General features: G+C 37.2%; 1 protein-coding gene across 7 annotated transcripts in view; it reads right to left on the reverse strand.

Moving 5' to 3' along the window:
- DIP2C (disco interacting protein 2 homolog C) overlaps positions 1 to 18,393 on the reverse strand; it is a 401,012-nt gene that overhangs the window by 177,803 nt on the left and 204,816 nt on the right. For all 7 annotated transcript variants that reach the window (XR_014296333.1, XM_082647854.1, XM_082647852.1 and 4 more), the window contains one exon: positions 10,382 to 10,507. Coding sequence is in view for 6 of the 7 variants with exons in the window: in XM_082647854.1 (XP_082503980.1) it covers positions 10,382 to 10,507 (126 nt within the window). In the remaining variant the exon portion in view is untranslated. The remainder of the gene's footprint in view (positions 1 to 10,381; positions 10,508 to 18,393) is intronic.

Consider the following 18,393-nt stretch of genomic DNA (forward strand, 5'->3'; position numbering starts at 1 on the left):
TCTCAGACAAAGACATACTCACCAATTTCCTCCACTCAAGAGTTTGAGGGAGAAACCAAATGTTTTCTGTGTACTCAGACACAAAGGGAGAAGGTCAAGGTGGCATTTTCTAAAAGACACTGAACTTGCACGTGTTTTGAAGTGTGATGCTCTGTAGCCCTTCTTTATAGCGAGGTGTTTCTCTGAGTCATGTGCTATTTTAAGTTCCACGTGAGTGTGGCAGGTCTCATCCTCCTGCCTCTCCCAATCTGGACTTCTCTACCAACCTACATCTAAGGACTCTGCCTCCTCCTTTCAGGAGGACAATAAATCACCATACTACATTCTGTGATCAAACTAAATGCATTTACTTTTACATTTGTTCCTTATAAAAGTTTTTCATTATTTACTTGATTTATTTTGCTATCTATGAAAACTGTGTATCTTGGATTGAGCAAAAACGTGTCACTTTTTGCATTAAAATTAATGGAAATAGTATTCATTTAATAACTTTTCACCTAGAAGCAAGGTTTTCAAGCACGAATCGTTGTATACTTGTTATTTAAACTTCAATATAAGAATGACATTTAGGATCAAACATATAGGTGAGTTATGTGAGATGCCAGGAGGGAAAAAGGATGAGAGTAGCTCTAGAACATTTACTGAGAATAAGTGAAAGGGTAATTTGTCTTAAATCAAGAAATAGGACTTTTTCTTTTTTTAATGTTAACTTTGCTGTTTATTCACTCATTCATTCATCAATACTTATTAAGCACTTACTAATGTATTAGTTACTGTTCTTTTTTTTAAATTAATTTTTATTGGAGTATGGTTGATTTACAAGGACTTTTTCTTTAACACAGCAATATTTGTGAAGGATATTTACATTGCATTTTATTATCATTGTGACGTGACCTAGGCTGTCTAGAAATTTTTTAAAAGTTTATCTATTAGAAATTTGTTACAGAAGCAACAATAATATTAGAAGGCCAACAGATTCTCTTCCCTTGTCCTTCCTTTTAAAATAACTTAGAATTATAATTTACATAAAAATAAAATTTATATTTTTGGAATTCAGACCTAAGAATTTTTTCAATTTTTTTGAAATTGTGGTAAAATACACATAACATAAATTTTACCATTTTAACCATTTTTACGTGTACAGTTCAGTGATATTAAATACATTCATAATGTTGGACAACCCTCCCCATAACTCATTTCACCACCATCCATCCACATAACTCATTTCACCTTGTAAAACTGAAACTCTGTCCCCATTAAACAGTAACTCTCCATTGCCCCTTCCCCCCACATCCCCTGACAACCACCACTCTACTTTCTCTCTGTGTAATTCTGACTACTCTAAGTACCTCATGTTAAGTGGAATCGTACTTTTGTCTTTCTGTGACTGGCTTATTTCACTTGGCATAATGTCTTCAAGGTTCATCCACTTTGCAGCATGTGTCAGAACTTCTTTCCTTCTTAAGGCTGAATAACATTCCATGATATGTACAGACCACATGTTGTTATCCGTTCATCTGCTGTGGACACTTGGGTTGCTTCCATGTTTTTGCTGTTGTGAATAATGCTGCTGTGAACATAGGTATATAAATATCTCTTTGAGAGTCTCCTTTAAATTCTTTTGGGTATGTACTCTGAAGTGGAATTACTGGATCATATAGTAAATTCTATTTTTAATTTTTTGAGGAACTGCCATTCTGTTCTCCATAGAGGCTGCACCTCTATGCACCTCATTTCCACCAAGAGTGCACAAGGGTTCCAATTTCTTCATATCCTTACCAACACTTGTTATTTTCTGTTCCTTTTTTTTTTTTGATAGTAACCATCCTCATGGGTGTGAAGTTGTATCTCTTTGTAATTTTGATTTGCATTTCCCTAATGATCAGTGATGTTGAGTATCTTTAAATGTAATTATTGGCCATTTGTATATCTTCTTTGGAAAAATATCTATTCAAGTCTTCAGACTTAAGCCTTCTGAGAATGTATACACCCCTATATCCACACAGAACATTACCACCTCCCCAAAAGTTTTCTCATGCCCCTTTACAAATCAATCTTTCATTTCCCACCCCATCTTTTCATAAGAAAACTACAGAACAATATCATTCATGATATAGACACTAAAATCCTCAAAAATATTAGCAAACATTATCAAGCAACATATAAAATGACCAAGTGGTAACCAGGATTACACATATGAACATGAATTAAGGTTAATTTGACATTCAAAAATGAATTAATGTTATATATCATATTAGTAGAATAGAAAAAAAAAGTATGTTAACCTTAAAAGTCAGAAAAAGTATTTTACAAAACCTAACACCCACTCATGATAAAGCCTCTCAACAATGCAGGAATGGAAGGAAACTTCCTCAACCTGATGAAAGGCATTCATGAAAACCCATAGCTAACACTGTATATACTGGTAAAAGACTGAATACATTTCCCCTAAGATAAGAACAAGGCAAGAATGTCCCCTCTTGCTACTTCTATTCAACATTATCCAGCAGGTTCTGGCCAGTGAACTACAGGGAAAAGTAAAAATTAAAGACATCCATCCAGATTAGAAAGGAAGTTGTAAAACGGTCTTTATTCACAGATGACATGATCTTATATGTAGAAAATTCTAAGGAACACATGGAAAAATTCTTGAATTAATAAATGAGTTAGCCCCTTCTGCCATGTAAGGACACAGTGAGAACATGGACGACTATGAGGAAGAAGGCTCTCACCAGACAATGAATCTACCAGCACCCGGATATTCTCAGCATCCAGAACTACCTCTGCATTGACAAAGTCATCAATGTGCCCAGCTAATTTTCCAGTTATCCTTGAAGTGGGGGTTGGGGGGGGGACTTAATCAAAATTTGTTGAGTGGAGCCTCCAAGAAAGTTCTTTAATGGGGAATGCCTCTGTTGAGAGGACTAAAAGACAATGGGACAAGATGAATTTCTGCAGTGGGACAAGCACATACAGAGTGAGAGAACCAAGATATCTCTTATCAAAGCAGATAGGCATCAATGCTCCCCCACACCCTTTTCTGGCTGGACAGACTGCAAATTATTCCCACCTCCCAGGGAACAAGCACACGTTGATCTAGTAGTCAGAAGTCAAAATCCAGCCATCCAATCAGTTAGCATGCGTTGTCACTGTGGCAGGTGAAAAGAGTTGCATAGTTATACATCTGACTTCTTAAATTCACAGGACCACCAAAAAAAGATATGAAATATCTTTATAAGATACTAGCACTGAACAATAAGAGAATGAAATTAAGAAAAAAATTCCATCATGACAGCATCAAAAAGGATAAAACACTTAGCAATATATCTAACAAAAAATTAAGACAATACCTAGTAAAATCCCAGAAGGCTTTTTTTAAGAAATTGAAAGCTTATTTTAAAATTTATTTGGAAATGCAAAGGCCTGAGAATAGCCAAAATAATTTTGAGGAAGATGGAGGACTTCATTACCTGATACTAAAACTTACTATGAAGTTAAAGTAATCAAGATAGTGATATTAGCACAAGAATAGGCATATATTTCAATGGAACAGAACTGAACCCAGAAATATAGTCTTACATTTATGATCATGGTCAATTTATTTTTGACGAAGATTCCCAAGATAATTCAATGAGGAAAAGATCATCTTTTCAACAAATGGGCTGGGCAACTGAATATTCACGTATCAAAAAACCAAACCAAAATAAAAAAACATAGATCCTTACCTCATACCATAAATAAAAATTAATTCAAAATGGATCACAGGCCTGAATGAAAGAACTAAAACTATAAAATTTCTGAAACTTCCCAAAGCACGATCCATAAAATAACTGATGAACTGAACTTCATCAAAATGGAAAACTCTTAAGCTATGGGTAACATAACAAGTCACCACTAATTCAGTGGCTTACAACACTGCACATACTTATTATCTTAACAGTTCTGGAGGTCAGAAGTCTAAGATCAAAGTGTTGGCAGGGTTTTATTCCTTCTGGAGGCTTCAAGGGAGAATCCACTCCTTTACCTTTTCTACCTTCTTAGAGCCCACCTGTGTCACCAGCTCATGGCCCCTTCATCGATCTTTAAAGTGTATCCCTCCAACCTCTGGTTCATTATCTTTTTTTTTTTTTTTACTTTGATACTTTTCCCTAAGGACCTTTTTTCCTCCAGTTTTATTGAAATATAATTGATATATATCACTGTATAAGTTTAAAGTGTACAGCGTAATCGTTTGACTTACATATATTAGGAAATAATTACCATAGTAACTTTAGTTAGCATCCATCATCTCATATAAAATAGAGAAAAAAACTTTCTTCCTTGTGATGAGAACTCTTAAATTTTACTCTCTTAACAACTTTCACATAGATAATACAGCAGCGTTAACTATAGTTATATTGTACATCACATCCCTAGTACTTATAACAAGAAGTTTTTGCCTTTTGACCACCTTCCTCCAATTCCCTCTCCCACCACTCCCTGCCTCTGGTAACCACAAATCTGATCTCTTTTTCTGTGAGTTTTTTTTTTTTAAGATTCCACATGTGACTGAGATTACACAGTATTGTATTTCTCATTCTCTGCCTGAATAGAGACTTCTTTGATTACAGTGGGCCCACCTGGTTAATCCAGGATAACTGCCCTATCTCAAGGTGCTTAACTTAATCATGACTGCAAAGTCTTTTTTTACAATGTAAGGTGATATATTCACAAGTTCTAGAAATTAGGACATGGATATCTTTGGAGGGGGCCATAATTCTCTCCACCACAGACAACATTAAGAAAAGACAAACTACAGTTTGCAAATTGTATACCTGATAAAGAACTTGTATTCAGATTACATAGAGAACTCTTAACCAGTGAGAAGACAGACAACTCATTTTAAAAATGGGCAAAAGGGCTTCCCCGGTGGCACAGTGGTTGAGAATCCGCCTGCCAATGCAGGGGACACGGGTTCGATCCCTGGCCTGGGAGATCCCACATGCCGCAGAGCAACTAAGCTCATGTGCCACAACTACTGAGCCTGTGCTCTAGAGCCCGTGAGCCACAACTACTGAGCCCGCGTGCTGCAACTACTGAAGCCCGCATGCCTAGAGCCCGTGCTCCACAATGAGGGAAGCCACTGCAATGAGAAGCCCGCGCTCCGCAACGAAGAGTAGCCCCTGCTCGCCGCAACTAGAGAAAGCTCACGTGCAGCAACGAAGACCCAACGCAGCCAAAAATAAATAAATAAAATTTAAAAAATAATAAATAAAAAATAAATAAAAATGGGCAAAAAATCGGGACATTTCACCAGTGAATATATACAAATGGCTAACAAGCACACAAAAAGATCCTTAGCATCATTAGTCATTAGGGAAATGAAAATTAAAACCATAATGAAATACTATTTCATATCCACTAGAATGACTATTAAAAAAATAAGGACAATACCAAGTGTTGGTGAGGATGCTGAGAAACTGGAATCTTTATATGTTGCTGGTCGGAATATAACATGGTATAGCCATTATGGAAACAATGTGACAGTTTCTTAAAAGTCAAACATAAACTTACCATAAGACTCATTAATTCCACTCCTAGGAATCTACCCAAGATAAATGAAATTATATATATATATATACACAAATATATGCACATAAATGTTGATAGCAGCATTATTCATAATAGCTGAAAAGTGGACACAAGCTAAATATCCATCAACTAGTGACTGGATAAACAAAATGTGGCATATCTATCTAATAGAATACAATTCTGCAATAAGAATGAATGAACTACTGATGCTACAAAATGGATGCTCAAAAACATGCTAAAGAAGATACAGAAGGATATATTTTATTTATTCATTTACAAAATGTCTAGAATATTCTTAGAGGTATATAAATCAGATCAAATGCTCCCTAGGCCTGGGTGTGAGAATGGGAATTAACTGCAAATGGGCACAAGGAAACTTTCCGGGGAGAAGGAAATGCTTTAAAACTGGACTGCACCAATAGCTTCACAATCTATATATTTACTACAAGTCATTAAATTATACACTTACAATGTGCTAATTTTATGGGATGTAAATTATACCCCAAGAATGGTATTAAAAAGGAATGTGTTTTCCGCAATAGTTGGGCATAATATTCTGTAAGTATCAACTACATCAAGTTGGTTGATAGTGTTGTTTTGACAACTTTCTTATGATTATTTAAGAAGAATATTTTAAGAATCTCCAATTATTATTTTTGTTTTTTCTATTTTTCCCTTCATTATGCCAGTTTCTGCCTTATAAATTACAATGCTCTGTTTTTAGGTATATAAATATTCATTGTTATAACTTTCTGGTGAATTGCTCATTTTCCAATATGCAATGTTCATCTTTATATCTGGTACTACTTTGTCCTGCTGTCTACTTTGTCTGATATTAATATAGACTTTCACCTTCCTATGCTTTATGTTTGCATTGTATATTTTTTCATCATTTTATTTTTAACTATCCTTGTTTTTATATTCAAATGTGTCTCTTATAGACAACATATAGATGTATCTTCCTTTTTTATTCAGTCTGACAATCTCTATCTTTTAAGTGGGCGTTTGGTCCATTTACATTTATTGTAATAATTTATATGAGTGAGTTTACATCTAACATTTTGCTATTTGTTTTCCATTCATTCCTCCTATTTTAATCTCTGTTGCTGATTTTTCCCACCTTTGTTTCTATTAACCAAATTTTTTTTTTTTTTTTTTTGCAGTACGCGGGCCTCTCACTGTTGTGGCCTCTCCCGTTGCGGAGCACAGACTCCGGATGCGCAGGCTCAGCGGCCATGGCTCACGGGCTTAGCCGCTCTGAGGCATGTGGGATCTTCCTGGACCAGGGCACAAACCCACGTCTCCTGCATTGGCAGGCGGACTCTCAACCACTGCGCCACCAGGGAAGCCCCCCAAATATTTTTTAAGAGTTTCATTTTATGTTCTCTATTAAATTCTTACTTATACCTCTTCTCATTTTTTTTAGTGGTTACTTTAGGGCTAAGAATATGAATCCTCAATGGGTCCATACAGGGTCAATACTGTAACTGTTTGCTCTTCAAATCTGACACTACAAACTTTCTCTCCCATCTCACATCACACCTGACACTATTCATTTCATTCTTTCCATTTTCTGCTTCCTACTTCATAACCATACAACAGTATAATTCCATTCACCTGGCCTTGTCTTTTGTGCAATTGTTGTTTTAAAGAAAATTACAAGAAAAAGCATAGAATTTTACATTTACCCAGCTATTTACTGTTTCCAGTGTTCTTCTTTCCTTTTCATAGATGTAAATTTTTATCTGGGATCATCTCCCATCAGCTAAATGACATCTGTTAGTGTGTTTGCAGTTCTGCTGGCACCATATTCTCTGAGCTTTCATGTGTCTCATTATGCCTTTTTTTCACCCTCGTTTATGAAGTATATTTTCACTGAGTATGAATTGACAGTTTCAGTCTTTTCCTTTTGGTACTTTATAAAAATGTCTTCTCATTGTCTTCTGGCCTTTACTGCATCTTCACATAAGTATTCATAATTCATATGACCGTTCTTCTGTATGCAATATATCTGTTTTCCTTTGATGACTTTCAAGATTTCCTCTTAATCTTTGGATTTCAGCACTTGGACTATTATTAATTTAGGGATGATTCTTTTCATACTTAATCTGCATGGCATTCACTGAACTTCTGGGATCTGTGAGGTGGTGTTTTACATCAATCTGAGAAGTTTGTGACCCTTATTTCCTTAAGTAGTTTTTCTTCCCTTTTCTCACTCTCTTTTCCTTCTTGGATTCCAATTATAAGTATGTTAACATTGTATCACAGATGCTTGAGGTTCTGTTAATTTTTCTTTTATCTTTTGACTTCTCATTCTTCAGTTTGGTTAATTTCTCTTTATCTAAGTTCACAGACTCTTTTATCCTACTTCTCCAATCTGATGCTAAGCTGATCTAGTAAAATATCATTTCTGTATTATATTTTTCATTTCTAGAGTTTCTATTAATTTTTAAAATATTTTTTCCTTTCCCTGATCAGCTCAAGTATTAAGATAATATTTTCATTTAGTTCTTTGACATATTTTCATTTGATTCCCTGAATGAGGTCCACTGCCTAAAAGCAGTCATCTTATTTGTTTTGTGCAGCTTTATAGTTGTTTATGGTGTATGGGTTAGTCTGGTAAGTTATTTCATTATGGCTGGAAGCAAAAGTACTGACAAATTCTTCTTATATTTTTGTACGTGAAAAATAAAGCAAAGTTTCATCTATAGAAGACTGGCATTGCAACGATCCTAATCATATCTTTTCTAGAAACTATGATACTAGTCAGCAACCAGTCACTTTATGCAGAGAATATAAACTTCAGGAATATTCTCTGAAGAAAACTGGACACAAAATTAGTTCTAACAAATGCTATCAGCAACCAAGGAAAACAGAGTGAGAGAAAATGAAGCTGAGCCACGATTTTCTTCAAGCAAGTACAGTTACAAATATGTAGACTCCTGATAAGCACAAAATAGGTTATGAATGAAAATTTTTATGATGATGGTGTTGGCATTTATGATTGTACAAAACTATCCCATGTGATACTGTTACTAGGACTCCTGAATGACAGTTTACAAAATGTATTATATGGTGTACGTGAAAATGCTAACCAAACAATTAAATGCAAATGTTGCACCAAAAATGACACTCATTTCCAATAACATTCTTTTATATTTTGCAAAGACCTTTGTACAAGGTTCGTTCTCCTGAAAGTTTTGTCTTTCATCATGCATGACACAACAACACTCATGAGGATGGATTCAACATGTGAAAAAGCACATACACAAATAATCACATTGCACCTTGTACTTTAGACTCAACATTTCCCATAAAAAGTGGCTCAGAAAAATGTCCATCTCCCTGAATACTGTCTAGTTCCAAAGAGTTGGCTAAAATATATTTTAAGTGGGGTTTGTTATTCTTATAAGTCCATTCTGTTTGTTGTATAAACACATACAAAATAATTTTTCACCACTTATAAATTTTGTCAAATTATAACCATAAACTAAATAGGATTAAGTATATTAATTATGCTGATTTAAAAAGAGTCCAAAATACATGCTGTGGCTCAACAAAAAGGAAGGAAATTGGCGAAAAGGACACCCTTTCCTATTAGAATATTATATTCTTGAGATAAAGAACACTTGTGGTATTATCTGTTAAGACAAAACAAAACAACTAAGTTTTATATTATTTAAGTTTTGTCTTACAAAGCTCAGGACGTTCACTTTTAGAGGCATGTAAAGCTGAAGACTTAAGAGTTGTTTGAAGCAGTATTGGATATACTTGACCACATCTGTGAGTTGAAGTGTGTGCTTCTATTACCCTCACTGTTTGCAAACACTCATGACTAACTTCAAAAGACTCCAAAAAATGCTATGTATGTTCAACTATTCTTACTGCACCCTAAATTTCTCTTATGAACAAAGGGGTGTGCCAGGTAACTTAGATCTGCAGAAAAGACAGAGTGGCAACAACGACATGAATAATGTTGGAACCAGAAACACACACACACACAAATCAAGTAAATTAGGTTCAATCATTCATGTTTCTAATAGATACCTGGACGTTTAACTTCATGTTTCACTTCAGTTTTGAAGATCACAAGATACAGATTATAATTATTTGGGTAGAGTAGAGATCTTAGGTAGTTATATAAAATTCAAGATTAAACAAAAGCAGAAATACAATGGGATATTACCTTCAACCATTTAGATCAGGGGTTGGCAGGACTGTGGACCAAACCCTCTGCCTGTTTTTGTGACTAAAGTTTTATTGACACATAGCCATGCCTTTCACTGACATGTTGCCCATGGCTGCTTCAGCACCACAATAGCAGAGCAAGCAGCTGTGATACCCCAAAATACTACTTGCACTTCACAGGAAAAATTGATGACACCAGATTTAAGTAACTGCCTAAATTTTTCAATTCATTCAATTTCTTAACAGAACATTACAACCTACTGACATTTTAAAGACTTGAGAATATGCATACACCAGTCTAAGCAGAAGAGAAATCCAGCTTCGGTTAGAAGGATGGATGTACAAACTCTTCTCTTGCTTTGTAAAGAATTAAATAAAATTTTATAGGATTTAAAAAAAAAGTCTGTATCATTTGAGTCTAAATGAAAAGTTTAAAAACATTTATTTATATAGACATATATATAATCATGCCAATTTTCCTTCCAAGTTTTATTTAGAGCGTATTTACTATTTCTGGACTTCTGGTTCTCAAAATCTGAATGACAGCACCATGATTTTGAAAGTTAGAAAGATCGCAGTTGCTGGCACTGACTTCATGAAGCAGACGGGACCTGCTGCTCACCTGGGGGTGTGTAGGCGTCCATCGAGGTCTGCACAACCAAGGACCTGCGTTTGGAAGGCATAGGCACTGCCATCTTCCTTTCTTTGTGTTTAGCGAGCGCAGCCTGGACAGCTTCTGTATGGACGTCTGAAACAAAGCGAGAGCTAAATCACTCCATTGTTCAGGGACAGCCCGAAGGCCCCAAGATTTTCTGCTTTCTTTCTGGTCCTGTGGAAGAGTTTATCATCCTACAGAAACTGTCACAAATGGATGAGTGGGGAAGGAAGGAAAATAAGTGTAAACCTGCTAGTTTGAAAGCTCCAGGAAAAAGGCATTCAAATTCATTCACAGACTTTTAACTGTTCATTTTATTACCCTAGATCTGTATAAATAATCAGATACGGGATGTAAATCGCTGTGATTTTTCTTTTCTTAGAGTGAAAGGACATGGATCTTCAGATATTTCTTCACAGGTCACATTTTCAAGCTTCTTAATTCATTTCAATGTTCTGTTAAGGTAAGTATGTACACCTTACAGGCTGTACGGTAATGATCTTAGCTAACACTTTCCAAATATCAGTTATGGGGCAGTCACTATGTTAGGTATTTTGTGTGTATGAACCCATTATGTTAACTCCACAAATGATATTTTACTGCCGATTTTGTAAGGTGGTGTCCTCAGGGCTTGGCGTGGAGAATCAGGTGGACAAGGTACTGTGTCTCATGCAGCTCACTTTCTAAAGGGTTAAAGACAGACAACAGACAATCAAAGGGGGTAAGAATGAAAATAAGATAAAAAGATTGAGTACCTACTTAACTGTGAAGCCAGGGAAGAGCTCTCTTACTGTGAAATCTGAATAGTAAGATGAGAATCTCCAAGACAGAGGGAAAAGCCAGCTCAAAGGCCCTGCACTGTGAATGAGGATGGTGCTGGCACAATGCACACAACACCAGCAGAGGGACTCACCAGGATGAAGGGCTTTACAGGAGTGGTACAGAGCTTGGCTACCATTCTAACTTTGACAGGGAAGCATGGGGGAAGAAGGGTGAGCATGGATGACATGATCTGATTCCATTTTGGAGGGCTCATTCTGGATGTTGTGAAGGAGACTGCAGGAGAATCAGAGTAGGAGCCAGGAAACCAGTTAGAAGTCTGCAGTCAGGATACTACTACACCCACAATCCTGGACTTCTTGGACATTTGCATATCATCTCTTGTGAAGTATATGTCCAAGTTTTTGAGCTGCCTTTTTATTACTGATTTATACTAGTTCTTTATATATTATGGATACAAGCTTTTTTTTTTTAAGATATATGTTTTGAAAATACTCATCCCAAGTCTATGGCTCAACTTTCAAACCCTTAATAGTGTGCTTGATGAGGAGAAATTTTTTATTTTCATGAGATTCATTTTGTTATCTTTTCCTCTCTAGCTAGTGCTTTTTGAATCCTGCCTATAAATTTCTACCTACCCCAAGGTTCAAAAAATACACTCCTTTGTTTTCTTTGGGAAGCTTTATACTTTTACCTTTTACTTTTAGGTCTAGGTAACATCTCAAGTTAATTTTTCTAAGTAGTGGAAGTGGAGGTTGGTGTTCACATTTTCCCACATGCTTACCTGATTTTTCAAGTACCATTTGTTGTAAAGATTTTCCTTTCCTTATTAAATTGCCCTAGCTCCTTTGTCAAGTGTCACCTGACCATGTGTGTACGGGTTTAATTTTGAACTCTCCATCTGGTACAGTAAATCCATTTGTCTATCCTTCTGCTAGTTCTATACTATGTTGATTAATTATATATTTTTTTCAGTTAGAGTATTTACAAAACATATAAGATTCACCCTCCCAGCAATTTTCAGGTGGTCAGCACAATACTGTCAACCACATGTACGTTATTGTGCCACAGACCCCAGAAGTCCCCATCCGTCCTGCATGACTGAAGCTCTCCACCCACCTAACAGCAGCTCACCACCTCCCTGCCCCCAATCCTGAGCAACCACCATTCTACTTTCTGTTTCTATGAGTTTACTATTTTAGATCCCTCATATAAGTGGAATCACACAGCATTTGTCTTTCTGTGACTGGCTTATTTCTCACAGCAAAATGTCCTCAAGAATATGCTGTAGAATATGTCGTAATTTCCTTTCCTTTTAAGGCTCAGCAGTATTCCACTATATATACACACCATATTTTCTTTATCCATTCATCCACCGATGGATTTAAGTTGCTCTGACCTCCTGGCTAATGTGAATAATGCTGCTATGACTATTGGTGTGGCAATATCTACTCGCATCCCTGCTTTAATATTTTGGATATATATCCAAATAGAATTCATAAATCATATGGTGGTTCTATTTTTTATTTTTTGAGGAAGCTCCATACTGTTTTCCATAGCTGCTGCACCATTTTACATTCCTACCAACAGTGCACAAGGGTTCCAATCTATCTACATACTCACCAACATTTGTTTTCTGTTTAAGAAAAATTTTTATAATAGCCATCCTAATGGGTGTGAGTGGTATCCCACTGTGGTTCTGAGTTGCATTTTCCTGATAATTAGTAATGTTGAACATCTTTTAATGGACTTATAGGCCATTTGTGCATCTTCCTTGGAGAAATGTCTATTAAAGTTTTTTGCCGATTATTAAATTCGGTTATTTAATGTTACTGAGTTGTAGGAGTTATTTATATATTCTGGATATTAAGCCATGATCAGATGTATACAAGAGGATATGTTCTTCAATTTCATAGGTTGCCTTTTCCCTCTATTGTTTCTTTACTGCAAAGAAGTTTTAAGTATGATGTAGTCTCACTTGTCTAATTTTGCTTTTGCTGCCTGTGCTTTTGGTGTCATATTCAATAAATCACTGCCAAATCCAATGTCATGAAGCTTTCCCCCTTTGTTTTCTTCTAAGAATTCTACAGTGTCAGGTCTTACATTTAGGTCTATAATCTATTTTGAGTTAATTTTTGTATATGGTGTAAGATAATGGTCCAACCTCTTTCTTTTGCAAAACAAAAGCCAATTTTCCCAACACTGTTAGTTGAAGAGACTATCCTTTCCCCACTGTGCAGCTCTGGCAGCCTTGTCCAAGATCATCTGACCATATACACAGAGTGTATTTCTGGGCTTTCTATTCTTTTCCATTATTCTACATGCCTGCCTTTATGCCTGTACCACAGGGTTTTGATTACTGTACCTTTGTAATTTATATTGAAATCAGGAATTGTGAGGCCTCCATTTTGTGGTTCTTTCTCAAGATCGTTTTGCTTATCTGAGGTCCTTTGAGATTCCATATGAATTTTAGAATTTTTTCATTTCTGCAAAAAATGTCATTGGGGTATTGATAAGGAAGATTATTGTAGTTTTATCATAAATTTTGATATTAGGTAGTGCAAGTCCTCCGACTTTGTTCTTTTCAAGTTTGTTCTGGCTATCCAGATTTGATCTCATTTTCATGGAAATTTTAGAAACACTCTGTCAATTTCTACAAAAACTCTGTTGGGATTTTGATTAGATTCATGTTAAATCTATAAATCAATGTAGAGAGACTATCTTAATATTGAGTCTTCCAATCCATGAACACACGGTGGATCTCTCCATTTTTTTCCTCCTTTAATTTCTACCAACAATGTTCTGTAACTTTCACTGAGGAAGTCTTCCTAAATGCTGGATGTTACTGATGTTATTATAAAAAGCACTGTTTTTTTATTTCACTTACAATTTTTGTTGCTAGTGTATACAAATACAATTAGTTTTTAGATACTGAATTTCTCCCTTCCGCCCTTGCAAAATTCACATTATTTCTACTAGTTTTGTAAATTTCTTAAAATGTTCAAAATAAACCATCATGGTGTCTGTAAATATAGTTTTACCCCTTCCTTTTCAGTTCAGTGAACTACACAAAAATATTGAGTAGTCATGTAAGGGTGACAAAATTACAATGTATTGTTTTTTGTCCATTCTTTTAGATATATGCAAGGTTTTTTGCCTTGAGCATAAATTACTTTTGCAATCAGATAAAAGTTATATTTTTGACATAAAACAATCATTTTAGAAAATATGAATAGATTAGAAAGGTACATTTTAAAGAAGTGTGGATTTTTTCCCACATTTAAAAAAATTGCTAAAACCAAACACAAGTGTGCTAAATTTTTTTCACAAAATTGAAAGAAAATAGTAAAACAAGAATATTTTCAATCACAAAGACACTCACATGCCCAAACTAGGAGCCACTCCTGGCCTATGCCCCAGAAGGTAAAGAGTTTACCCACAGTTGGCCATGAGTCAGAAATAAGTGCTTGTTGCTGTTAAGTCACTAAGATGTTGGATAGCTTACTGTACAGCAAAATTGAACAATACATAAACTGATGAAGTAACTAATTCTTTTCAAAAGCCAACTCTGTGTCTTAACTGCAAAACAATGGCATAAGAAACATTTAAAACATCTATAAATAGCACCCTGAAGGGTCCATAACACAACATGATGAATAATGATGGTAGGTGGAATACCAGGATGACCCTCCCCAAACGGCAGTGCTGGCGTGATCACTGAAGACCCCTAGAGACCATGCTCACCCAGTCAAAACAAGGCAAAGATACGGAAAGAGGTGTGCGGCCCTGAAGTTGAAGAGCTGCCTCTGGGGTGCACAGTGTAATTAGGGCAAAAAGCATTCACGGCAATGTTGAATGAAATGTTAGGATCAGAATTACCTCCACATGGTAAGCTTTTCAGGGCTTAATACTCCCCACTCCCAACCCAAATATCCAAACCAAAAAAGGACCACTAACATCTCAGGAGAGTGACTAGATGGAGAGACCTTTTTGGAAAGATGTTTCGAAATATGATGATTAGTCGGGGGAGAAAACCAACCCATGTCACCGTGCGACTCTCCTGGTTGTTCTAACTTGGCTTCTCCCTTCCATCCTCAACAAGGCTGGGAGCTCTCCTAGTTCCCCCTGTTGCCAGTTGTACGTGTCTAACAGCTGCAGGACGAGAGGAGAGAGTAAGACTGGACCACACGGCAAAGGGGACACAATGAAGTCTATCTTCTGTGAGAACCAACATGTGTCATCGGGTGCCATGGGGAGGCCCCTTGGCAGTTCCAAGCGCCCTGGATTCCAGGAAGGGGCGTCTGGATCAACAGTTAAGAAGACTGGAAAAGGGGTATTAGCTGAGAATACGTTCATAGCTCTTAGCCTAAAACCCAGATCAATCCTACAAGACCTCACGAAACTAAAAACTTTTAGGAAAACGTGGATAAGCAGGTTGCTACACAGCAAATCTTCCCTTGAAAGCTCAGCATCATTGCACGGGACGCATCCATGAGTGACATCAGTAGCTCTGATGCAGGAACCACGAAGGCATTTGATTAAGTGTCACAGAACCTTAATTACAAGCGTCTTGGATGCAATTCTTACACAGCCATGTGAATTAGGAACTAGATGAAAGCTGAGGAAGGGAAATAATAAGAAGTGGAGTCTCCCACTCATTTGAGGTGCTGGGCAGGGAGACAGAACAGTCGAGCTCCCGGCCACACAACGCGTCAACAAGAGCTGCTGATCATTATGAGCCCTGAGTTCCAGGGAAGGTCTGAAGCACAAATGGACCGAAAAAGATTAAACTAAATACCAGGAGGAAACAATATGGCTCAAGAGCTGTACATTTAGTTTTACAGGAAAGGGAACTGCTATTTTCTAGTATTTCTAACGTCAATGGAGACAAGTACCAAAAAGCGGTCAAAGACATCCCACACTTCCCACGAAGGGGCTGGGAAGTGGCAGACTGCAAGTCCATGGACACAGAACATGATTTTAGTTTGGGATTCCACAGTGGCATTGATGTTACCAAAGCACAGAGGAAAGAAGCCAGTCTGATCAAGAAGCACTGAATTAGGCAGGGCAAACATGGCAAGGGTGTAGGAAAAAGGGCAGAGATTTGAAAGCTTTCATAGCATAATGAAAGGCACCGTGCTACCCGGAAACCAAACGTGACCTCCGCCCTCCAGGGCAGGGGTGTCTCACAGAGCTATCCCTACAGAGCTGTACAGGGCACGCTGGGTGAACTGCTGGCTGGTGCACAGTGCAGGGGCCGCAGAAGCCAGCAACACGCAAGAACCAAGAACCACTCCTGCTGAAAGGCCTCCACCTCCTCTGCTAACAGCTGCACATCAAGTCAGCTGACAAAGACAATGCAAGGGCCTAGATCCATTCTTTCCTGAGAAGGCAATGAAGGTGGATGCAGGTCTGAGAGGCGATAAATTGATTATGCCACATTTGAAAATAGGAAGCAAAACTAAGTAAAATCCTCTCATCCGCCCTTCCTTCCTCTGTGGCAGCATTCACAGCTTATTCAGCCTAGGTCTTTCATTCAAACATTCTCAAAGTATCCATCTATTCAGAGAAAGGAGATATTTAAGGTCAGCTTCACGTGGCATGGAATAAACAGATCACTCTGGCTAGTAAAGAATTTTTTGGGTACTTACATTTATAGTGTTAGACAAATTGACATGCTAATAAGATGTACTTCTTCAGCAGAGTTTCAAAAATAGTGAAAATGGTAATATAAAATGCGCCCATAGTTCTAGGCAAACGCAAGAATACTGAAGTGAGAGTCCAGGCTTTGGAATCAGAATGCTGGTTCTGCCACTTACTAACTGTAAAATACTGAATAAAATTTTAAATCCTTCTAGGCCTCACTTTGATCATCTGTAAAATGGAAACAAAAATAACAGAGTTGCTGTGAGAATTACGTAAGTTAAAATATACAAAGCAAGCCACTAGGTACCTGTCACCTAGCAGCACTCATTAATGACAGCTCTTTTTATTAATATTTTGAAGCAATGGTTTGGTACAGTGGGTTTGATCAACTGAAAAGGCCCAAGGAATCAGCACTGATAGTCTGTCTTGGAGTGACACCACCACAACGATGGTGTTCTTGCCAGGCACACATCACAGACCATGGGGTAAACCTACGAATTATACTCAGCACAAAAGGAAGGAAGACAGGCACTAAATGCTGATGCCTCTGAGCATGGGTTCCCATTGCTGCAGCCTCTGGTCTGCAGCTCAGAGGTCAACCCCAGAGGGCACGCACTCGGTCGAAGGTTCTTACTCTTCACAAGACTTCCATATTTTTGACCCCTGCATCAACAGTCTCAACAAGGTCTTCGAACAGATACAAGTTTCTTAATATCCTGAACAGAAGCTCTATTTTCCTTTTGGTTTCTTCAAAACAGACTGTACTTTCATTTGCTCAGTAAGAAACTACTATCCTGCAACACAGTAACCAGTGGGATATTTGAAGAATAAATTATAAATAACTAGACACCTTTACCCCCCTCAGAGGAAGGGCGTATCTCTGTGTATCTATGGGTTTAAATCTTATTTATTTATTTATTTAACATCTTTATTGGAGTATAATTGCTTTACAGTGGTGTGTTAGTTTCTGCTTTATAACAAAGTGAATTAGCTATACATATACATATATCTCCATATCTCCTCCCTCTTGCGTCTCCCTCCCTCCCTCCCTATCCCACCCCTCTAGGTGGTCACAAAGCACCGAGCTGATCTCCCTGTGCTATGCGGCGGCTTCCCACTAGCTATATATTTCACATTTGGTAGTATATATATGTGCATGCCACTCTCTCACTTTGTCCCAGCTTACCCTTCCCCCTCCCCGTGTCCTTAAGTCCATTCTTTACACCTGCGTCTTTATTCCTGTCCTGCCCCTAGGTTCTTCAGAACCATTCTTTTTTCTTTTTTTAGATTCCATATATATGTGTTAGCATATGGTATTTTTCTCTTTCTGACTTACTTCACTCTGTATGACAGACTCTAGGTCCATTCCCCTCACTACAAATAACTCAATTTCGTTTCTTTTTATGGCTGAGTAATATTCCATTGTATATATGTGCCACACCTTCTTTATCCATTCATCTGTCGATGGACACTTAGGTTGCTTCCATGTCCTGGCTATTGTAAATAGAGCTGCAGTGAACATTGTGGTACATGACTCTTTTTGAATTATGGTT

Source organism: Grampus griseus (genome assembly GCF_964374135.1).
Source record: "Grampus griseus genome assembly, chromosome: 2".
NCBI classification, from domain to species: Eukaryota; Metazoa; Chordata; class Mammalia; order Artiodactyla; family Delphinidae; genus Grampus; species Grampus griseus.